Source organism: Schistocerca americana, chromosome 6 (assembly GCF_021461395.2).
Source record: "Schistocerca americana isolate TAMUIC-IGC-003095 chromosome 6, iqSchAmer2.1, whole genome shotgun sequence".
Taxonomy (NCBI): domain Eukaryota; kingdom Metazoa; phylum Arthropoda; class Insecta; order Orthoptera; family Acrididae; genus Schistocerca; species Schistocerca americana.
The window spans coordinates 76,184,617-76,205,082 of record NC_060124.1 but is presented as its reverse complement, the minus strand read 5'-3'; the positions used below and the strand labels follow the sequence as shown (position 1 = coordinate 76,205,082).

Sequence of the window (20,466 nt, the reverse complement as noted above, 5' to 3'; positions counted from 1 at the left end):
CGAGCTGCGTCGAGAACTCGCCCGGCTCCTGGACTCACGTACCTCGCGTTCACGGAAGCCGCGCAGAGCCGCAAATTATTACCTGGTGCGCGCTCCGAGCACGTAGCACGTAGCGCCGCGCCGAAGACGTGACGTGGCGTCCACTCCCGCAGGAGGAGAGCGTATTACCCAGCAGCTCGCGGGAAGGATGCCGAATATTACGAGCTGCCGTTGCAAGGCATTAGTGGGCGGGCTTGTCGAGAATTAGAGAGCGCCCCGTGTGTGTGTGTGTGTGTGTGTGTGTGTGTGTGTGTGTGTGTGTGTGTAAATTCGTTGCATGCCGATTGTGCGAACTTGCGAGTGAAACACAGACTACATCAAGAGCAACTGGATTCCAATGACAGCAAACTACACTGATCGAGGATTTAAGTAGTTCCCGCTCCCAGTGGCTACCTCATCTAGCGATAGCTTTTCTGCAGTTATTAAAAATGTCAGCAGATGATACTAAAAATGAACACACCACTTACTGTGCAGATTTTACTACGTCGCTCAGATCAGTGTGTAATTGTGTTATACACTGAGCAGTCGGAACATTACGACCACCTACCGAATAGCCGGTCGGTATGTTCACCTTTAGTACGGATAACAGCGGCGGTGCGTCGTGGCATGGAAGGAAGGAGGACTTGGTAGGTCATGGAAGGAAGGAGGCCGTGGTGGATCTCCTGGGCTGGCGCATTATCTTGTTCAAGAATTCCACTGCTGTCGAGAAACATGATCATCATGAAGGGGAGTATGTGATCTGCTACCAGTGTACGATATTCCTTGGCCGCTATGGTGCATTGCACGAGCTCCACTGGCCCCGTGGATGCGCCCAGGTGAATGTTCCCTAGAGCATAATGGAGCCGCCAGCTTATCTCTGTCCCGCAGTACAGGTGTCAAGGAGCTGTTGCTTTGGGAGAGGACGCATTCGCGCCCTCCCATCGGCACGATGAAGAAAGTATCTGGATTCATCAGACCAGACGATTTGCCACAGCGCCAACGTCCAGTGCCGATGGTCACGTGCCCATTTCAGTCGTAATTGCCTATAGCGTGGTGTTAACATGGCACCTGCATGGGTCATCGGCTGTGGAGGCCCATCGTTAAGGTATGTTCGGTGCACTGTGTGTTCAGACACACTTGTACTCTGCTCAGCATTGAAGTCTGATGTTAGTTCCGTTACAGTTCGCCGTCTGTTCTGGGTTACCAGCCTGCCCTCTTCCGGCGTAAAGTCATGTGTCGGCACGCCAGGCGGGAACGTTAGAGTAGAGAGGGCTGTGAGACGGCGTCAGCCAATAGCACGCTAACCGACCCTCTGTATGACAACTAGACAGCAGCAGCCTCTAGGCGAAGACAACATAAGCGCCGGGCCAACTAGCCACGGCACAGTTCGCCGACTTCGACTGCGGCATCAAGAATAGGCGCTTGCATAGCAGCGACTTAGGAACTGTATTACGAATTGTATATACTGAAGAGATTGTTTATGTTGCTTGTCGCCCCTTGCTTGCAACACATCACTGTAAATTCTCAAAGTTAAGAATTGTCATTTATCTTACTGTCATAAAAACTGAGTAATACGAATTACTTGAATTGTTGTCTAGCGATCCGAGAAAGCAGGTTTCCTAGGCACCCCATATTTAACGAGTAGGCAGGATACAACACACGCAGCCTACGGCGTCCGACATCTGTAACGTGGCCTGGCCGCCCAACTCATCGACATCTGGACTTGGTTTCACCTTGGTTTCGCCACGTGTTGAAGACACTTACCACAGCACTCTTCGAACACCCGCCAGGTTGTGCAGCTTACGAAATGCTCGTGCCGAGCCTCCAGACCATCATAATCTGCTCTCGGTCAAACTCTGACACATCGCGCGCCTTCCCCATTCTACACACGAACAGCACTCTCACTGATACTACCTGCAACGTGCCTGTGTCTGACTAGCAGTTATTTCTCGCCAGGTGACGGTGGACGGCTTTATATCGATAGCAGGTCGGTGGTCATAACGTTCTGGCTGATCAGTGTATGTATGTATGTTACAGGATAACTTACAACATGCTAACTGGGATGGCCGAAACAAGTTATGTCTAATTCAAAATAATGGTGTTACATGTGAATATGAGCTCGATCGTTGTAAAAGTAATCAGGAAGAGAGCAAGACGCAGTAAAAGACTGAATCTTGTTAGCTGTCATTTTTACTTTTTTGTATTTGACTGAGTGACTGAGTAAAAGAAGAAAGTACCTACGCTAGGAAACAATTGTGCATGCAATATACCTGAAGCAAGTGTTTGGAACACACGTTCATACAGCTGCCGAGTGCATGATTCGAAATGTCTGTGTCTACCCATTATTTAAGTCTGCAATGGAATTACTTGTTACGTCGCTAGTGCAAGTCACACATTTGGATATGGAAGGTTCCGTGAGACGTTTAATTCTGGTATAACTACGTTTCACTGGTTTCTCAATTTTTGTTTGAGCCGTTCAACTCTGTCAACGCTTTGTGTACGTGAAAAAATAAAACTGCCCTTGGCTGGACTGCACGTTAAACTATAAGCCGCCTACACCAAGCTGGATGAGATGATTGTCCAGTATGAGAACTGCACTGGAGTACCACCCCCGTAGAACTTTCTTTCTTTCGTTTGCTACTGCCTTTATCCCGCATTGTGTGCAGGTTCGGCAGGGTTAAGTACGGATTTGGCATGGTTAATTTGAAGGGGTGGCCGGATGCCCTTCCTGCCGCAACCCCATACCCCCCGAGACGGAACTGGTGTACCCCAGCTGTCTGCGTCTAGTGTAAATCGTGAAATAGTGTGAATGTGTTTCAAATGTCTGCGAGTCGTGTAACTGAGGCGGGACGTAGGGACCAGCCCGGTATTCACCTAGTAGGATGTGGAAAACCGCCTAAAAACCACATCCAGGCTTGCCGGCACACCGGCCGTCGTCGTTAATACGCTGGGCGGATTCGATCCGGGGCCGGCGCGCCTACCCGAGTCCAGGAAGCAGCGCGGTCGCGCTCTCGGCTATCCTGGCGGGTAGTACCACTCCCGTAGAACAACGATTGGCAAATGTCTGGTGTAAACTACTACCTTTGGGTTGATGACATACCTTTTTTTTACCGGTGTCATGAAAGTGCATCACCATAATTCATCTGCTCTATTAGTAATCGCTCTAAACAAAGATATCTTAAACATAAGAGGTGAGTCGCAAGGAGGAAATAAGTGAAAAGTCGCCAAAGGCGATAACTCTGGAAGACACCAAAAATAAAACAGTAATTAAATAAAGTAGCATAATGGGTAGTGGGCGGATGTATGCATAAATCGCTTTGAGATACGCAGACGTCATCTGATGCCGGCCGGTGTGGCCGTGCGGTTCTAGGCGCTTCAGTCTGGAACCGCGTGATCGCAACGATCGAAGGATCGGATCCTGCCTCGGGCATGGATCTGTGTGATGTCCTTAGGGTAGTTAGGTTTAAGTAGTTCTAAGTTCTAGGGGACTGATGACTACAAATGTTAAGTCCCATAGTGCTCAGAGCCATCCGATGGCTTTTCAGAATTTCCAACATACACTTGCTCCAAACTGTTTTGGACGAATTCGTTTTGTAGTAGCCGGGCAGTTCATGACTGCTCGGATCTACTGAGCAGGCACTGGAGTTAAAGTCGACATACAAATTCATTAACGCTAACGTCGCCGTTGCATCTCCGAGACTGGTACTTACATGAACAGTTACGACGAATTCGCTACTGGAATAACTGCACTAACCTCCACGTTTCCCGCCACTAAAAATTTGCACCTAACAGATGTCTTGAGAAGTGTTATTACAGACTACACAAATAAATTTACTTAACGTTATTTCTCCGAGTTACATTTTATAACCAAGCACGGGATTGAATTTCTATTCGTAAACAGCTCTCCTTGGCTGTGCAAGAGTTTAAATGAACCGGTTATTCTTAATTGTTGTTTATTACTGGGTGATTTAGCACCACTAATTCCAAAGTGATTAGTAGTAACTTTGAAATTTTTCGCCGCAGCTGGCGGCCGAGACTCAAGGCGAGGCTATCTCCGTCTGAGCGGCGAATAAATCACTCTAATATGTCAGCGAGGGGCTGTATTTCGAGCGCAAGTTGTTTATGCGCTGTAACTGAACGCACTTAACGATCGTCTGTAAATTACGGTTGTTTTCAGGAAGACGCGGTTCGCAGTATATGAAGGTTCTTAACGGGCAGAGTGCAGTCGTTACGGTATGGGCGGAGGCAAATGAGACGGCGCGCAAGGACGCTTTGCACTGCCGCGGCTCGTCTCGCCGAGCGGGTAATACAACGAAGCGTGCTCGCAGAAGGGAGAAGAGAAATAAATACTCGCCGACACTCACTTTGAAGTTACACTTAACTTGTAACTCTCAAAAGTAAAGGTTGTTTTATAAACCGGATGTACGTATTTGTTTAAAATGTTTTTTTTTTATATTCCAAGATTCAGGTCTTTTTCATCGAAATAGGTGTTTCTTCGCAAAGTTCTGAATTAAGTAGAGAACAGGAGTTACAGAAGCGGATCCATGAGTCTCAGTTCAAATTCTGAGAAATATACGCAGATTAACTAACTACAATGATGTCCAAAATTAAAGCAACAACCAGAAATTTTACAAAGTTGCGTTCATTTTGCCACAAACAGTATAAACAGGCGATAGTAAAGCAGAAACAATGTCAAGAATACAGAACGTAAACATCTCCAACACGCATAACGGTAGACAAGCATGTTCTTGGTTAATGTGCTCTGTATGTGGTGTGACCACCTCTGGCAGCGGTACAGGCCTGACAACGATAGGGCATGCTGTAAACGATGTCATCAATCTCAACAACGCCCATTCTTCCTGCACAGCTGTTCGGAAGTCTTGGAGAGTGATTGGTGGATGCTAACTTGAAGCAACCCATATTCCTAGTGCATCCCAGATTCGCTATACGGGATTCGAAACGGGGGAGCGACCAGGCCACGCCATGCGTTCAAATTCTTCCGTTCCGAAGAAAATATCAGCCCCCTTCCTCTATGAGGTCGAGCATTATCGTTCATCACTACGAAGCCTAGGTCCACAGTACCTCGCAACAACCGCACATGAAGTCTCATTATCTTGTCACGATACCTGCCAGCAGGTAAACCTTGCCGATTCAACAGTACAAGTCCATGAAGAGGTGTTCGAGCGGTCAACTTAATCCCTGCCCACACCATTAGGGACCCTCCTCGATATCGGTTTCTTTCCACATTGTTTGGGTCCCTAAATCGTGTTCCACGTTCCCTACAGATGCGAATCTGTCGAGAATCACTTTTCACACCAAATCGGGACTTGTCTGTGAAAAGAACATCGGGCCACTGTTCGACCGCTCAGGTGGCATGCTGACGATTCCACTCTAGACGTTCCCTTCACTGAAGACGCGTCAGAGGTACACATACAGCAGGTTTCCAGCAATAAAAGCCACTCCGTAAAAACCTGTGCACCTTTTGCTTCGACACAACACGTCCAATTGATGCTCCGACGTCAGATGCCAGTTGCTGTGCTGTGCTAAGGCAGTACCATCGTCCCTTTACAACCAAATAAATGTCTTTTCTTTCTCATGTCACACGTGGTCGGCCCTGCTCTGGTCTTCGAGAAAACAGTTCCAACTCTATGAACTGTCGCCACGTCCGAAACAGAACGATTCACGTTAAGGCATCGGGCCACATCAGTTTGCAACGGTCCTGCTTCCATTCTTCTTATGTCCCTCCACCGCAAAGTCTGGTAAGCGTGTTCACAGTGCCGTACAACACCGTTTGTGCCTATGCACACAGCGATTGTGGATTTACATTACTCGGCAAACATTACCCCGTTTGATAGGCGCCCTGATCTCGTCGTTGGCGTGGTTGTTGAACACGATCGTACGGACATCTTTTGTCAGTTTGTATGACTGTATCGTGAATTAGGCACAGGACCGGAAAATAGAGGTTTGCTGCTTTAATTCTGGACACCAGTGTATGTGACGACATCCTGCTAAGGACTGTTGCCCTGTCCTATGCTAATGTCGTCACAGAACGTTAGTACTATGCCACATACAGATAGCACATCACTCTCCTAGTCGTTAATGCAGGCTCCCGCAAGGCTACTGCTCCTTCAAAGTTCTATTAAAACGTCCTCGCGAAGCTGAGTGTATCCTGTTCTTCAATTCTTGCAACAAGAGAAAGCCTTTGCCATTCACAGGAATCGAACAGTCAGGTCATTTGTGTTGCAAATAACCGTGTAAGTTAGGCAGTGGTTAATACACTGGACTCGCATTTGGGAGGAGTGAATGTTCAAATACCTTCCCAACCAACCAGGGTTTTACATTAGTTTCCTTAAATCGCTTAAATCAAATGTCGGGATGGCTCCTTTGAAAAGGACACGGACGATCTCCTTCCTCATCCGAGCTTGAGCGCTGTGAACTCCAGCCCCTAAGCTATCGTCCATTTTGGAAGGCGAGCAGACGAGGCGACTTGAGAAAGTAGGTAACAATTTATTGTGGCTGGGCAAATAACTCTTGCTGAACGCTTAACTACATATCAAAGTGACACAGATACGTGACACTATTTTGCAACATAGTTACGAAGTCTGTAAACAACGATAGGAACGCTCTATCAATCGTTATATTCCTCGAGGTAGAAATCCGCTTGTTGGTCACGGCGACATTCGAGAACCGCTGTGTCACTGGAAAATCTCTTTCCCCCAGATGTTCTTTCAGCTTGTCGAAAAGATGGAAATCAACTCGTATAACTGCCGTCTGGTTTCTGTACAAATTGTAAATAGCCTTTCGCTCCGTGCACTGGACCCTTGCCCCCTTCACAATTTTAAAGAGTATTCCAGTCAACATTGTCAAAAGCTTTCTCTGAGTCTACAAATGCTAGAAAGCTAGGTTTACCTTTCCTTATTCTATTTCCTAAGATAAGTCGCCGAGTCAGTATAGCCTCACGCGATCCAACATTTCTACGGAATCCAAACCGTCAGCTTCTACCAGTTTTTTCATGCGTCTGTAAAGAATTCGCGTTAGTATTTTGCAGCAGTGACTTATTAAACTGATAATTCGGAAATTTTCACACCTGTCAACACAAGCTTTCTTTGGGATTGGAATTATTACATTCTTCTTGAAGTCTGAGGGTATTTCGCCTGTCTCATACATCTTGCTCACCAGATGGTAGGGTTTTCTCAGGGCTGGCTCTCTCAAGTCTGTCAGTAGTTCTAATGGAATGTTTTCTACAACTGGGGCCTTGTCTTGACTTAGGTCTTTCAGTGCCCTGTCAAATTCTTCACGCAGTATCATATCTCCCGTTTCATCTTCATCTACGTCCTCTTCAATTTCCATAATATTGCCCTCAAGTTTGATTATAGTATAGGTATTTGTCGTACCTCCCCTAGGGACCACATTGAACGCTTATTACAGGTAAATAAAAAATCTGATCCTACACGTAACTGTAAAAAGTACCACAAGATTTGGATGCAGTGAAAGAAATAATACTGTAAAATTGGAAGGTTATTTTGAAAATAAAAGCTTTGTATTCCTTGGCGTAAGTTAAAATTAACTTCCTGTTTATACCGTTATTCAGGTAGAGGATATTATGCTCTTACGAAACTGGGTGATTCTTTTCGAAACACCGAGGGCGAAACCTTTGCAACGGAGACAGTGGCCACCTTCACAGCAGTCGGTTTCGAATAATCCTCAATGAGTATACGGAGAACTCTCGAAATCTGTGACTCGCAGGATCTGGCTCTTCCCTGTTAGTTCTGGAAAGTCTTCAAACCGTTCACAAAGCCCGGGAAGCGTCTTATGATCCTGAAGAAGAATCATCTGTTCTGAAACGTGTGTCGTTACAGTACAGCCAAATTTTGTATGGGAATGGGAACTGATATTGATATTACTTTAAATTCTTCTATTTCGAGCAAACACAACGTGCTTGTGTGAAGAACTGGTAACGTTGTTGAAGTCTGACTAGACTGGACGCTGAGGTGCGTTCAGATGGGAAGCCTCCCTTCTCTCGGGAACCGACTGTTTGGAGGAGTGCAGCTGCTATCAGCAGAGCGGAGCTGGTGTTGCGTGCCCTATCTGCCGTGTGCCGCCGCCGCCGCTCCCCAACCTTCCGCCTGCGTGTCCCAGTTAGCGGCCTCCACAGCGGACGGCGCCCAACGGTGCGTGGACGCCTCTCCGGCGCCACAGCGAGACAAGCAACGCTGCGTCTCTGGCCACCAGCCACCAACTCTGGGATAGTACTACGCCCTCTACGTCTTCAGTCCGCAAGCCACTTCACGGCGTGAGAACCGCTACCAGCCCACTCCCCACCACATTCTTGTAGCAGTCAGATGTGCTGCGTGTGAATAACAATTGTTAGCAACCCGCGCGTGAAATCTGATTTCTCTCTTTTTCAATATATATATATATATATATATATATATATATATATATATATATATATATATATATATATATATATATATATATATACTGTGATATGCAAATGATTACCTTTTCAGATCATTCACACAAGGTTGGCGCCGGTGGCGACACCTACAACGTGCTGACATGAGAAAAGTGTCCAACCGGTTTCTCATACACAAACAGCAGTTGACCGGCATTGCCTGCTGAAACGTTGTTGTGATGCCTCGTGTAAGGAGGAGAAATGCGTACCATCACGTTTCCGACTTTGATAAAGGTGGCGACATCGCTGCTCGAGATCCAATGACTGTCAGCACAATATGGAATCGGTGGGTTCAGGAGGGTAATACGGAACGCCGTGCTGGATCCCAACGGCCTCGTATCACTAGCAGTCGAGATGATAGGCATCTTATCCGCATGGCTGTAACAGATCGTGAGGCAACGTCTCGATCCCTGAGTCAACAGATGGGGGCGTTTGCAAGACAACAACCATGTGCACGAACAGTTCGACGTCGTTTGCAGCAGCATGGACTATCAGCTCGGAGACCGTGGCTGCGGTTACCCTTGACACTGCGTCATAGACAGGAGCGCCTGCGATGATGTACTCAATGACGAACCTGGGTCCACGAATGGCAAAACGTCATTTTTTCGCATGAATCAAGGTTCTGTGTACAGCATCGTGATGGTTGCATCCGTGTTTGGCGGCATAGCGGTGAACACACATTGGAAGCGTGTATTCGTCATCGCCATACTGGCGTTTCACCCGGTGTGACGGTATGGGGTGCCATTGGTTACATGTCTCGGTCACCTCTTGTTCGCATTGACGACACTGTGAACAGTAGACGTTACATTTCAGATGTGTTACGACCCGTGGTTGTACCCTTCATTCGATCCCTGCGAAACCCTACATTTCAGCAGGATAATGCACGACCGCATGTTGCAAGTCCTGTACGGGCCTTTCTGGATACAGAAAATGTTCGATTGCTGCCCTGGCCAGCACATTCTCCAGATCTCTAACCAACTGAAAACGTCTGGTCAATGGTGGCCGAGCAACTGGCTCGTCACAATACGCCAGTCACTACTCTTGATGAACTGTGGCATCGTGTTGAAGCTGCATGGGCAGCTGTACCTGTACACGCCATCCAAGCTCTGTTTGACTCAATGCCCAGGCGTATCGAGGCCGTTATTACGGCCAGAGGTGGTTGTTCTCTGTACTTATTTCTCAGGAGCTAAGCACCCAAACTGCGTGAAAATGTAATCATATGTCAGTTCTAGTATAATATATTTGTCCAATGAATACCTGATTATCATCTGCATTTCTTCTTGTATAGCAATTTTAGTGGCTAGTAGTATATATATGATAGAAAAGAACTCTTCTTGGAAAGACGCCTCGGAATTTTAGCTGTACACTGCTCTCCTTTGGAGTTTCTCGACATCCTCTAGTAATTTTATTCACCTTGTTTCCCACATTGGCGAGCAGTACACACAATCGGTCGAGTTACATTTTGTTAGGATTCTTCCAAAGGATCTTAGACCGGCGTCTCTTCCTATGGTCGTTCCACCTTAGGCTGCCACAGACGATGAGCCCTAGGTATTTTACAGTTGTTACTGTTTCTAGGGACTATCGCCTGTAGTGTAATTCGAACAGTAATTGATCGCTTCGCCTATTATGCACAGTACATTACATTTATTTATGTTCAGTGGCAATTACGACTCCTAGCATCAAACGCCGATCTTTTTCAGGTTTTCTGCACTTGGGTACGGATTTATGGCGTTATAGGTTCCCTACAGACAACGGCGAATGCCAGGTACCGCCTTATGGAGCGTCCGACATTATCTACTAGATCATTAATATATACTGCTCAAAAGAAAAAGGGGAACATGGCTTTGGGCGTCTGCCATAAACCACTGACCAATAATTGAGAACTGGGTATATTACCAAATTACCTTTATCTTAACAAATTAAGCGCGCAACAGAACATCACTGTATCAAATTGGTTCAAATGGCTCTGAACACTATGGGACTTAACATATGAGGTCATCAATCCCCTAGAACTACTTAAACCTAACTAACCTAAGGACATCACATACATCCACGCCCGAAGCAGGATTCGAACCTGCGACCGTAGCGGTCGCGCGGTTCCAGACTGAAGCGCCTAGAACCGCTCGGCCACACCGGCCGGCATTATTGTATTCTCGATCGTATACATAAAAAGAACTTAAATGTGCTACAGATGTCGAAAACAACCACAGAACCTTGGACGAATCTGTCTATTTCCTGGACCACATTTCGCAGGTACGTCTCACCGATCGGCGTCTCCACATATGAACAGACCATTATCTTGCGTTCAGAGGATATCTGTGGTCTGTGAATAACACGTTTCGCCAGTGACGAAGTTCCCAGTTGACATGGGATCGACAGAACTGAAGGCGCACTGGGAGATGTGTCATTTAGGATACTAGAACAGGACGTCTGTGGCGTAACGTCCTTCCTCCTAAGCTGTTCATTACAGTCTGATCGGACACAACAGCTCCAGTGCCACTTCTGAAATCGTGTTGTAGTGCTCTGGTGATATCCATACGATTCCCGGCGGGGTCAGGGATTTTCTCTGCCTCGTGATGACTGGGTGTTGTGTGATGTCCTTAGGTTAGTTAGGTTTAAGTAGTTCTAAGTTCTAGGGGACTGATGACCATAGATGTTAAGTCCCATAGTGCTCAGAGCCATTTGAACCATTTTATCCATACGACGCCACAACGCAGAGAACTCCAGATATCGGTCTTCACGTGGGGTTGCAATGCATCGGCAACCTTGTCCAGCTCGCCTTGTGTACTGACCTGTGTCCCTGTAGCGTGTCCACAACCTGTGGATGACATATGGAGAGGCATTGGCGTCTGGAGTTCATGACGGAAAGTCCATCCTTTTTTGATGAAGCAGACCGCCATTGCAAGCTGCACTGCATTAAGATGTAGCATTGCATATGCTTGGTCGAATACAGCAACTCACTAGAAACAACTGGGACTCAGGTACTCACTTCCTTCGGAGGAGTCACCTGACACTGTCATGAATAACACAGCCAACAGATGACGAAAGATTTTAATTGTTGCCTACACTGAAGGCGGAGAACTCAACCGATGCAATAAGACCACAGGTACCGCATGTACCAAAATAAATTTAACATTACGGGAGTTGATACAAGAGTTCTCCTAAGTCTTTTGAAGATTGTACTCACGAAATCACCTTTCCGTTTCTGTTCGGATCTCTTGAACCAAGTCTCAATTCTGGTTCGATGCTCAGTTCAGTGAAGAACAAAGCAAACTGTATCTAATGCCTTCCTGAAGTCGATGAACACGACGTCAACCCCGGTACCGATACCTGTTGCGCGATCTGAGTTTCGTACGATTTCTCGTTAGAAGTTAGTGGACAAGCGATGACAGATGAAAGCTGCGTGGCGTGCTGTTTTCGGATAGCTGAGTCTGTAAGACGACTTTCTGCGGAAGGCAACCACTTTTATTCTTTTAGCAAGTTTCCCAAAAGCGTCCTCTCCACCCACATACAGGGACTCGTCCTGAAAAGTTGCAAACATTTTGAGTGCAGTGGTCTGGCACCAGCCGCGGCGGCGGCGGCGGCGGCGGCTGCGCGGGGAGATACGTCGCGATAACGGCGAGGGCCGGCGCGACGCGGCGCTTATTGCGGACGTGGCTGCGTTTCGCGGCCAGATTTACGAGTGGGACTTAATTAAGTGGCACCGGTGCCACCGAGGTTAATAACGACGCCAGCCAGCTGCTTCCAGCATATGTCGCGATTGCTACGGACGAGAGCTACCGTGCTACGCTGCGGGCCACCTGCTGCTGCCGCGTGGGACGGACGTTTGGTAATATTGCAGGGGGCGATAGGACAGACCGGCGCCATCTAAATGACACCCACCGGCAGGCAGAACGACGCTACAGTCTGCTGTTATGAGCTGTCTCCAACAGAGTTCTGGCGTTCCCCAATGTAGGGTTATGGCGCTCCCCAACGTAGCGTTATAGGCCTTCTGCTGTTCCTTATCCACATTGAAGAACCAAAGGAACTGGTACACCGCAACACGAGATGGCATGGATATGACTAATGTCTCAAGTACTGTTGGAGGGAACTGACACAATGAATCCTGCAGACCTGTTCATAAATCCGTACGAGCAGGATCTCTTCTGAAAAGCACGTTGCAAGGTATCCCAGATATGCTCAATAATGGGGAGTTTGGTGGCCAGCGGAAGTGTTTAAACTCAAAAGAGTGTTCCTGGAGCCACTGTGTAGCAACTCTGGACGTGTGGGGTGTCGCACTGTTCTGCTGGAATTTCCCAACTCCGTCGGAATGCACAATGGACAATCTTTTCAACGATTATTTCCTTAGGACAAATGTCTCTCATCGCTACGGAGAAAACTGGTTAGTAATTCAGTTTTACTCGCGAGATTTCAGAGTCATGGAAAATGAGAGGGTTTAAGCCAAGCACAAAGGTTAAGCCAAGCACAAAGGATCATGAATGATATTTTCACTCTGCAGCGGAGTGTGCGTTGATATGAAACTTACTGGCAGATTAAAACTATGTGCGGACCGAGACTCGAACTCGGGACCTTTGCCTTTCGCGGGCAAGTGCTCTACCAACTGAGCTACCCAAGCACGACTCACGCCCCGTCCTCACAGCCTTACTTCTGCACTTGCCCGCGAAAGACAAAGGTCCCGAGTTCGAGTCTCGGTCCGGCACACAGTTTTAGTCTGCCAGGAAGTTTCACAAAGGATCGTCATTGTACAGGAAGTCCTCAGTGTCTTTCAATAGGAAAGTGTTCCACGTAATTCATCCATAAATTGTGTTACAAATATTAAAACTTCGTGCCCTCATGTCATCAATATAGATATGATTATAACATGACGCTCTTCAAAAATTAACTACATCGAAAAGAACAAATAAACATCACGGCAATGGTGACGCTGTTGACTTGAATGCGCAAAATGCTTTATATTTAATTTGTTTCTTCGCAGGAAGAAGTGATCCGAGTCCACTCCTCTTAAAGGAGAGCTGCGGAATTGTTGATTCAGAGAGAGCAGTGACAGGACAAAGGGGTCAGATCTGTAAGAACTAGTTACAGTTCTTAGTCTTAACGTGCTGGTGTCGGGATTTTCATCGTCATCGGTGGTTACTAAAGGCGAAAGCCAGGGCGACTACCGACTGCTTGCTGTATACTCAATCATGTTAGGCTTTATTTCTTTCTCAGGTAATTCTTAAGATATTAAAGAAAACATACAAGGCGAGAGAAAAACAAATAATGAAAGGCGGGAATAAAACATCGCTTCGAGTACAGAAAAGCAGGAAAGTCAAAATTCTTGTTCATATAAGATGACTAACAGTACAAATTAAGAAGAATTTTTTGACAACACAGAATATCTTGCAATAAAATGTAAGCCACTATTTCCTACCTGAACTTTATAGTAACACAATTTGATCTTTACAGGGAAATAACCAAAATACAAAATCAGTTGTCACTTCTTTTCTAGCACAAGCACACGTTAGGAATAAAATTCTAAAGTCCGCTAATGTAGTTAAACAATTAATACTAAAATATTTTACTGAATGGTAACCTCCCTTTGCGTAAACTTATCATATTTAACTTTGCTTGATTTGTTTATCTTATAGCATACCAGGCCAATCACGCTCTGCTTTTACCACAGTGTCGATCGTTACGTATGAGCATTTGCTATGAAGAATATCTTCTTTGCTAAAAATCATTTGCCATGTTAATTATTACAATTTTTACGGCTCTACATACAATCTGTGAAGTATTAGATTTTCAAATGTAAGCAGACTTTTGGGTCACTCAGTATGTCAAAGGCTTTAAATAAAAGTTATGTTAAAACGTTCTTGAAGTGTGGACAATATAAAGTAAAACAATTTTCTTAAAGAACATTTGTCTAAAGGACAGAAGGAAACACTTTCTTCCAACTATTACATCGCAAAACTGGGTATGTGCATGGTTAGGGATCTTGCTAATAGCTAATGCAATACTGTCTTGTTTTTACAATGAGAGGCCGCAAAATGATCGTAATAATTGTGAGTTTATAGTTATAATATGTGTACATGTTTTGAATTGTGGTCATTGCTTCAATATTTAACACGGATTGAGTAGTGTGTTACGTGACGGGCGACAGAAGGTAACAGAGTGTTGCTCTGCCTGTGCCCTGGTGACCACTGCAAACTCACCCTGGTAGGCGTCCGCAGCCCTGGTGTGGTGGCCGTAGTGTGGTGAGCTGCTGCCGGCCCCCGGGTACCCGCCAGCCCCCGACAGGTACGTGGGAGTGGCCTGGCCGCCACCCCCGCCACTGCTGCCCGCCGTGGTCGTGGCTGACGAGCTGCTGCTCTGGTACAGGTGCTGGTTGTCCTGCAACACCACAAGGCACGCGTCACTATAACGTGCCCACTTGCTAGCCGAAAGCAAACACTCTGGACGTTTATTCACATGTCGTACAAGCTCATCTTTATGGAACTCCACTGTTAAAAACAACGAGAAGAGCAGATCAGAGGCTATAAGAGGAGGAGGAGGAAGTGTCTGCCACCATGCAAGGAGAAGAAATGGGTGTCGATTTGGAGGAAATGACGCATTCAGTGTTAGATCTGAGTCTGACAAAGCCTTGTCAGGCTTGTGATTAAACAAGGCAGAACATATGGATGCAAATCCTTCAGAATTTCTAAAACGATTTGGAGAGGTGGCATATATTTTGACCGAGATGTGGTCGGGAATGGCTATAGAAAGCAAGTAAGGCTGGACCGACCGCATAGGGGCAATCAACAGCGATTCGCCGAGTGTGAACAGGAAGACATCAAAGAAAAATAGGACAACATAGACGCCACGGCAGACTAATAAATTCCAAACAAGTGATCCAAAGAGCGAAAACCTTAGACGCAGCGAAATCTGAGAGCGAAACCAACAGTATGAAGTGAGAACGATATGAGAGCGCAGAGAATACAGAACTCGAGGCAGGGCCACAGCGCAGCTAGCTATAAAGTGCGGCCGCGAGCAGCAACTCTCTGTCCGACATCAGCACAATGGCACGATTAAACTAGAGCTCGCAGATGGAGCAGTGACCCTTGCGGCCGAGTTCGAGATCTATGCCCTCTGGCAGGCTTACAAAGTCGCACGGAAGAAGTACCAGAGTAACCAAACGACTATTCAAGTTGGTATGTAGAGTCTAAGATTCTGGAGACTTAAATTGGTCTTTCGCACAATCCAGAAGCTATCGGCAGAAACGCGACAATCATCATACAATCATATTGACAGTCCACGCATCCAAGTTTTTTTGATCAGAACACTATGGAGCAAAATTGAGAAAAGAAGAAAGAAAAGATAGTTGGTTAGGGTTTAACTGCCGGTGAATGACGAGCTCATTAGAGATGGAGGATAATCTCGGATTGGGGAAGGAAATCAGCCATTGCCCTTCAAAAGGAACCATATAGGTATTCACCTTAAGCGATTTAGAGAAACCAAGGAAAAACTAAACCTGAATGACCGGACAGGGGTATGAACCACTGTTCTCCCAAATATGAATGCATTGTCTCAGCACTGCGCCAACCCGCGCATTGAAAATGGAAAAGGAGCTGTGTCAGTTTACGGTCAGAGTGGCATTATGAAAGGTAAAGTCACCAGAAAGGCATTTCAGGCCTTACGCTTGGCAATGGATGCAAGACTTAAGAAAAATCAAGGTGCTTTATAGGATGTGCAAAAATGGTGCAAATGGCTCTGAGCACTATGGGACTTAACATCGGAGGTCATCAGTCCCCTATAACTTAGAACTACTTAAACCTAACTAACCTAAGGACATCACACACATCCATGCCCGAGACAGAATTCGAACCTGCAACCTAGCGGTCGCGCGGTTCCAGACTGAAGTGCCTAGAACCGCTCGGCACTCCGGCCGGCTTACAGGATGTGTTGATCCAAAAAAAGCGCTTGACTATCTAATGTAGCTCCTCAGAAAAATAGAATGGAAGGCGAGAGGTAAGTGTTCGGATTAAAAAGGGTATATTTGCTTGCCAAAAATGGAAACTATTTAATAGGATTAATAAGACGATGTTTGATTAAATTACAAAATGATGACAAACGGAGAGGTTTTCACTGACCCTAGAGCAGTCTTCAGAGATTTACTACTAGGAAAACTTAAAAAGGGTCGGGGAGCATGGGAAGAATGGTATAATACGGCAGCGTTTGTGAGACGGGGTCATGCTGTTTTCCGCTGCCTACCTGCGAGGTGGCGACGGGCGGGTAGAAGGTGCCGGTGATGCCGCCGCTGTGCTCGTAGACGCGCTGGTTGGTGCACATCATGACGACGCCGCCGTTGCTGAGCCCCATGGTGGCGATGGTGCTTCCGGCTGGCGCGTGCGTGTGGTGCGCGTGGGCGTGGTGCGCGTGGGCGTGGTGCGGGTGGCCGTGCTGGTGCAGACCGTGCCCGTGGTGGCCGTAGGCGCTGCTCAGCATCGACTGGTGGCGGTACACCTGCCGGCAGACTCAGAGTAACCCAACAGCTCCGGCTGGGCGCAACATACCGATACTGACCAGAGGAATGGACCTGTCACGAAAATATGAGGTGCGGTACTCCTAAGTCTTAAGTCTGGGTTAGGCTGTGCGGTAACAGTTTGGTTGCCCATGCACAAAGCCAATGAATGTAATACCGTGAGAATGAATAACCCTAACCCTTGTCTGAGAACGGTTTACACATACTGGATTCCGATAAGTGGTGTATGTCCGGCGTTTTTCTGATGTCACGGGTCAAAGCAGATGGGTGATATCACCAGGTGCAATACTTCCTGACCAGTGGTCTTATTTTATCATGATAGTGACCTAACAGGCTCGTACAAAAGCAAACTTTGACGCAAGGTATATTTTGTTACATTTTATGAGGACGAAATTATCTTCGTTGAAATTATCAAGCAGTTTCTCAGTGATTCGGGAGGAGCGTGTCATTTGGCGAGATTTGCATCTGTCATACACTAGACCAGAACTGAAACTGGAGTCATGAACAATCACGAAAGTTCCTTACTGTAGAAAAATTAGTACAAAAAGGAAAGAAAGGAAAGCACATCGTTATAAAGTAATGGACGTAGTTGTCGGCATTCTGATGAAGCAAGCTTTCTACTCCTGGACGTTAAGCCGTTGGAGCGTGTGTAAATGCGTAGTATATGACTCTCTACGCCTGTCGCTGGAACAGCCTTGGAATATCTTATCGGCAAATGATAAAATGTTTTCGGCTTTCTACACTCATTCAAAGCACTGTACCGTACTCTTTTAACACGATGTAGTACTGCTTCTACTGCGACGACCATCAAGTGTAAAAAGTGGGCCGAAAATTTAGCATCTTACCTCCTGATAAGCTAAGGATGTATCGGCAAACAAGAGACGGAGCGTCATGCAATTATAATTTACACTTGCCAAACAAGACAGTAACCGTGTTCCCAGTCTGGCTAGACGGTACTCCTGTGGGCACTTGCCTATTGACAATTTTGTCAGGAAAGAAGTCCTCAGTAAGTGACTTACACACTACTGTAATGTAATTATACCAGATCGGCTCTCACTGTAAAGACAAATTACCTATTGGTTAACGTTATCTATAATTTTAAATATTTTAAACCTCGTTAACACAATACAGTACAATGACGACGAAATTTCATCTCATTTTCTCGCTTCGAAAAATTTAAGATGCGAATCATTTTCACGGCAAGTCTTTCCAAATATGAAGATCAACTAAGACCCAAGGGAATAAACAGACATAGCTGCGAGTGTCCACTGATTTAAATCAATAGGAAAAGTTGAAAACCTGCGCTGGACCGGAATTCGAACCCGGGTCTCCTGCATAATAGAAAAATGATCTGTCCACTTTCCCCATTGATTTAAATAAATGCCGACTCGCAGCAGCCAATGTCTGTAATTCCTTTGTTTCTTAATTCATAATGGCTGCTGGATCAAAATGGCTTCTGTCCTTTCGGACATATCCGAAAGAACAAATATACTGCATAAGCACGTCAACTGTCAGCAGCAGTTTTGGGGAAACTTTGGAAACAAGTACAGAATTCTCAATCATACCGTCGGCCCTCGCTTCTTTGCATACACGTGACAAATACAAATTAACAATGTTTTCTATTCGACACACTTGTTTTATTGCCAATCATATTTACCCAGTTAAATATGATGCCTGTACCTATTAATGTGATACTTTTAACTCTTACGCACTCTGTCAGTAAATGAGAATTAACGTTTTTCCTTTTCATTAAATTCCAATCAAAAGTCGTAATGCCACTTGCCCTGTCAATTTTTGCACATTTGAACTGCCAACAGGATGTCTCCAAGTCCTGTATCGTGTATCCTAGCTCGTTTTCAGGCATCTGCCAGCTTCGCCACTGCTAAATATGTTTGGGATTTGGAAATACGTTCTAATCTGGGATATCCCAGGTCCCCAGGCATTTTTGTCGTTGATCACTGTTGGTTTACCTTCGTGGGTCTATCCCTAAAGCAATCATGAAAACTCTCTTAGCACATGAAAATTCTCTTAGCACATGAAATCCACATGTTTTAGTCCGCAAAAGCAGATCGCTTGTAGAGTGGAGCCAGTGGTGCGGCCTGGGAGGTGGTACAAATGGCCTACCTGCTGCTGGTAGGCGCGCTTCTCCTCGCTGAACTGGAAGTTGTCCTTGTCCTGGTCCATGGGCGACATCTCCGGCGTGGGCAGCGCTGCCGCATTCACGTCCTCCATTAGGCCCGCCGCGGAGCTGCTGGATGCAGAGGAAGACGACGCCGAGGAGCTGGGAGGCGGCGGCTGCTGCTGTTGCTGCTGTTGTTGCTGTTGCTGCTGTTGTTGCTGCTGCTGTTGTTGTTGTTGTTGCTGCTGCTGTTGCTGCTGATGTTGCTGCTGGTCTTGCTGCGAGCGCGGACTCTCCTCCATCTGCCACACAACACGACACTTAGCATCTGCCAGTCACGTCTCTCTACTGTTGCCAAGAATGAGCAATTTATTTCTCCGTTCCCCATGACAACTTTACACTGATGTACAAATGTAACTGTTGCGGAGCTTTAGATGTAAAGGCCGAGCTTCCTGATCAGCCTCTTGCAAGGGCGAGGCTAAAACTTCGACAACCAAATGGCAAGAAAACTGCTACCTGGTGGTTATAATTAAAGTGCAGCTACTGACAGAGGTCCATTGTGGGCTGTAACTGTAGTGTGGCAGCGAAACTTGATAGATATAGCTAACACGTCAGTGCGGAACCGATTTACACCAGAAAAAAATTAATTTCAATTTTGTGCTAGCAGTCGCCAATTTGGGACCGTCAATGCAAGAAAGACGTGTAGAAATGTTTTCATATGTTATGGATTAGTATCGGGACGCAGAGACAAAAGGCCAAACAAGTGGGAAAGGCATAATGTTGATTTTATTACCAACCGCTGTTTACACAATGAGTCCAATAGGAGCATCGGAGACGTCGATGACATGCTGTACAGATCAAGATTTGCACCTGGTGGCCAAAATTAGGACAATTTTTTTTCCAGTGTAAATCGGTCCCGAACTAACGCATTAGCATTTCTGCCAAGTTTCACTTCTGTGTGGTAATTAAAGCCCACATTGGCCCTCCGTGAATAGTTTTATTTTAATTATAACAATCCTGCACGTACATCAGAGACTCTATAGTAACGTTCTCGACGTTAGATCTGTATGCAGCTGAATAAATGCCTCTTATATTTTCCAACGCGAGATGTGCTTCGGTTTTTTTTAAAGAAACTTCTTCATTGAACTGAAATAAGTATAGATTTACATTTACAAGCAGCGAATTTCATTAACACGCACTGTCATTACACTTTACAAATTTTTCCACCGTGTTATTGAGGTTATTTTGTTATTAATGTTTGTTTTCGGCAGTTTTACCAACTAATTCAATGTTTGTGTGATTTCTATGGTTAGTTATTTTATATGTGTGCTTTTTGTAGCTACTTTATGTATTTAGTCTTGTTTAGCAGTGGGA

At 46.0% G+C, this 20,466-nt stretch overlaps 1 protein-coding gene and 1 non-coding gene across 2 annotated transcripts in view; both read right to left on the bottom strand.

Annotated features, from left to right (window-relative positions):
- Positions 1-20,466, bottom strand: part of LOC124619971 (putative transcription factor SOX-15) — a 73,745-nt gene that overhangs the window by 8,705 nt on the left and 44,574 nt on the right. Inside the window, exons 3-5 of the mRNA XM_047146633.1 lie at positions 19,098-19,394; positions 16,703-16,954; positions 14,668-14,845 (exon numbers count right to left, since the gene is read on the bottom strand). Of these exons, the coding sequence (XP_047002589.1) occupies positions 14,668-14,845; positions 16,703-16,954; positions 19,098-19,394 (727 nt within the window). The remainder of the gene's footprint in view (positions 1-14,667; positions 14,846-16,702; positions 16,955-19,097; positions 19,395-20,466) is intronic.
- On the bottom strand, positions 13,018-13,093 carry Trnas-cga. The gene has a single exon. It is a non-coding gene; the product is annotated as a tRNA-Ser (tRNA).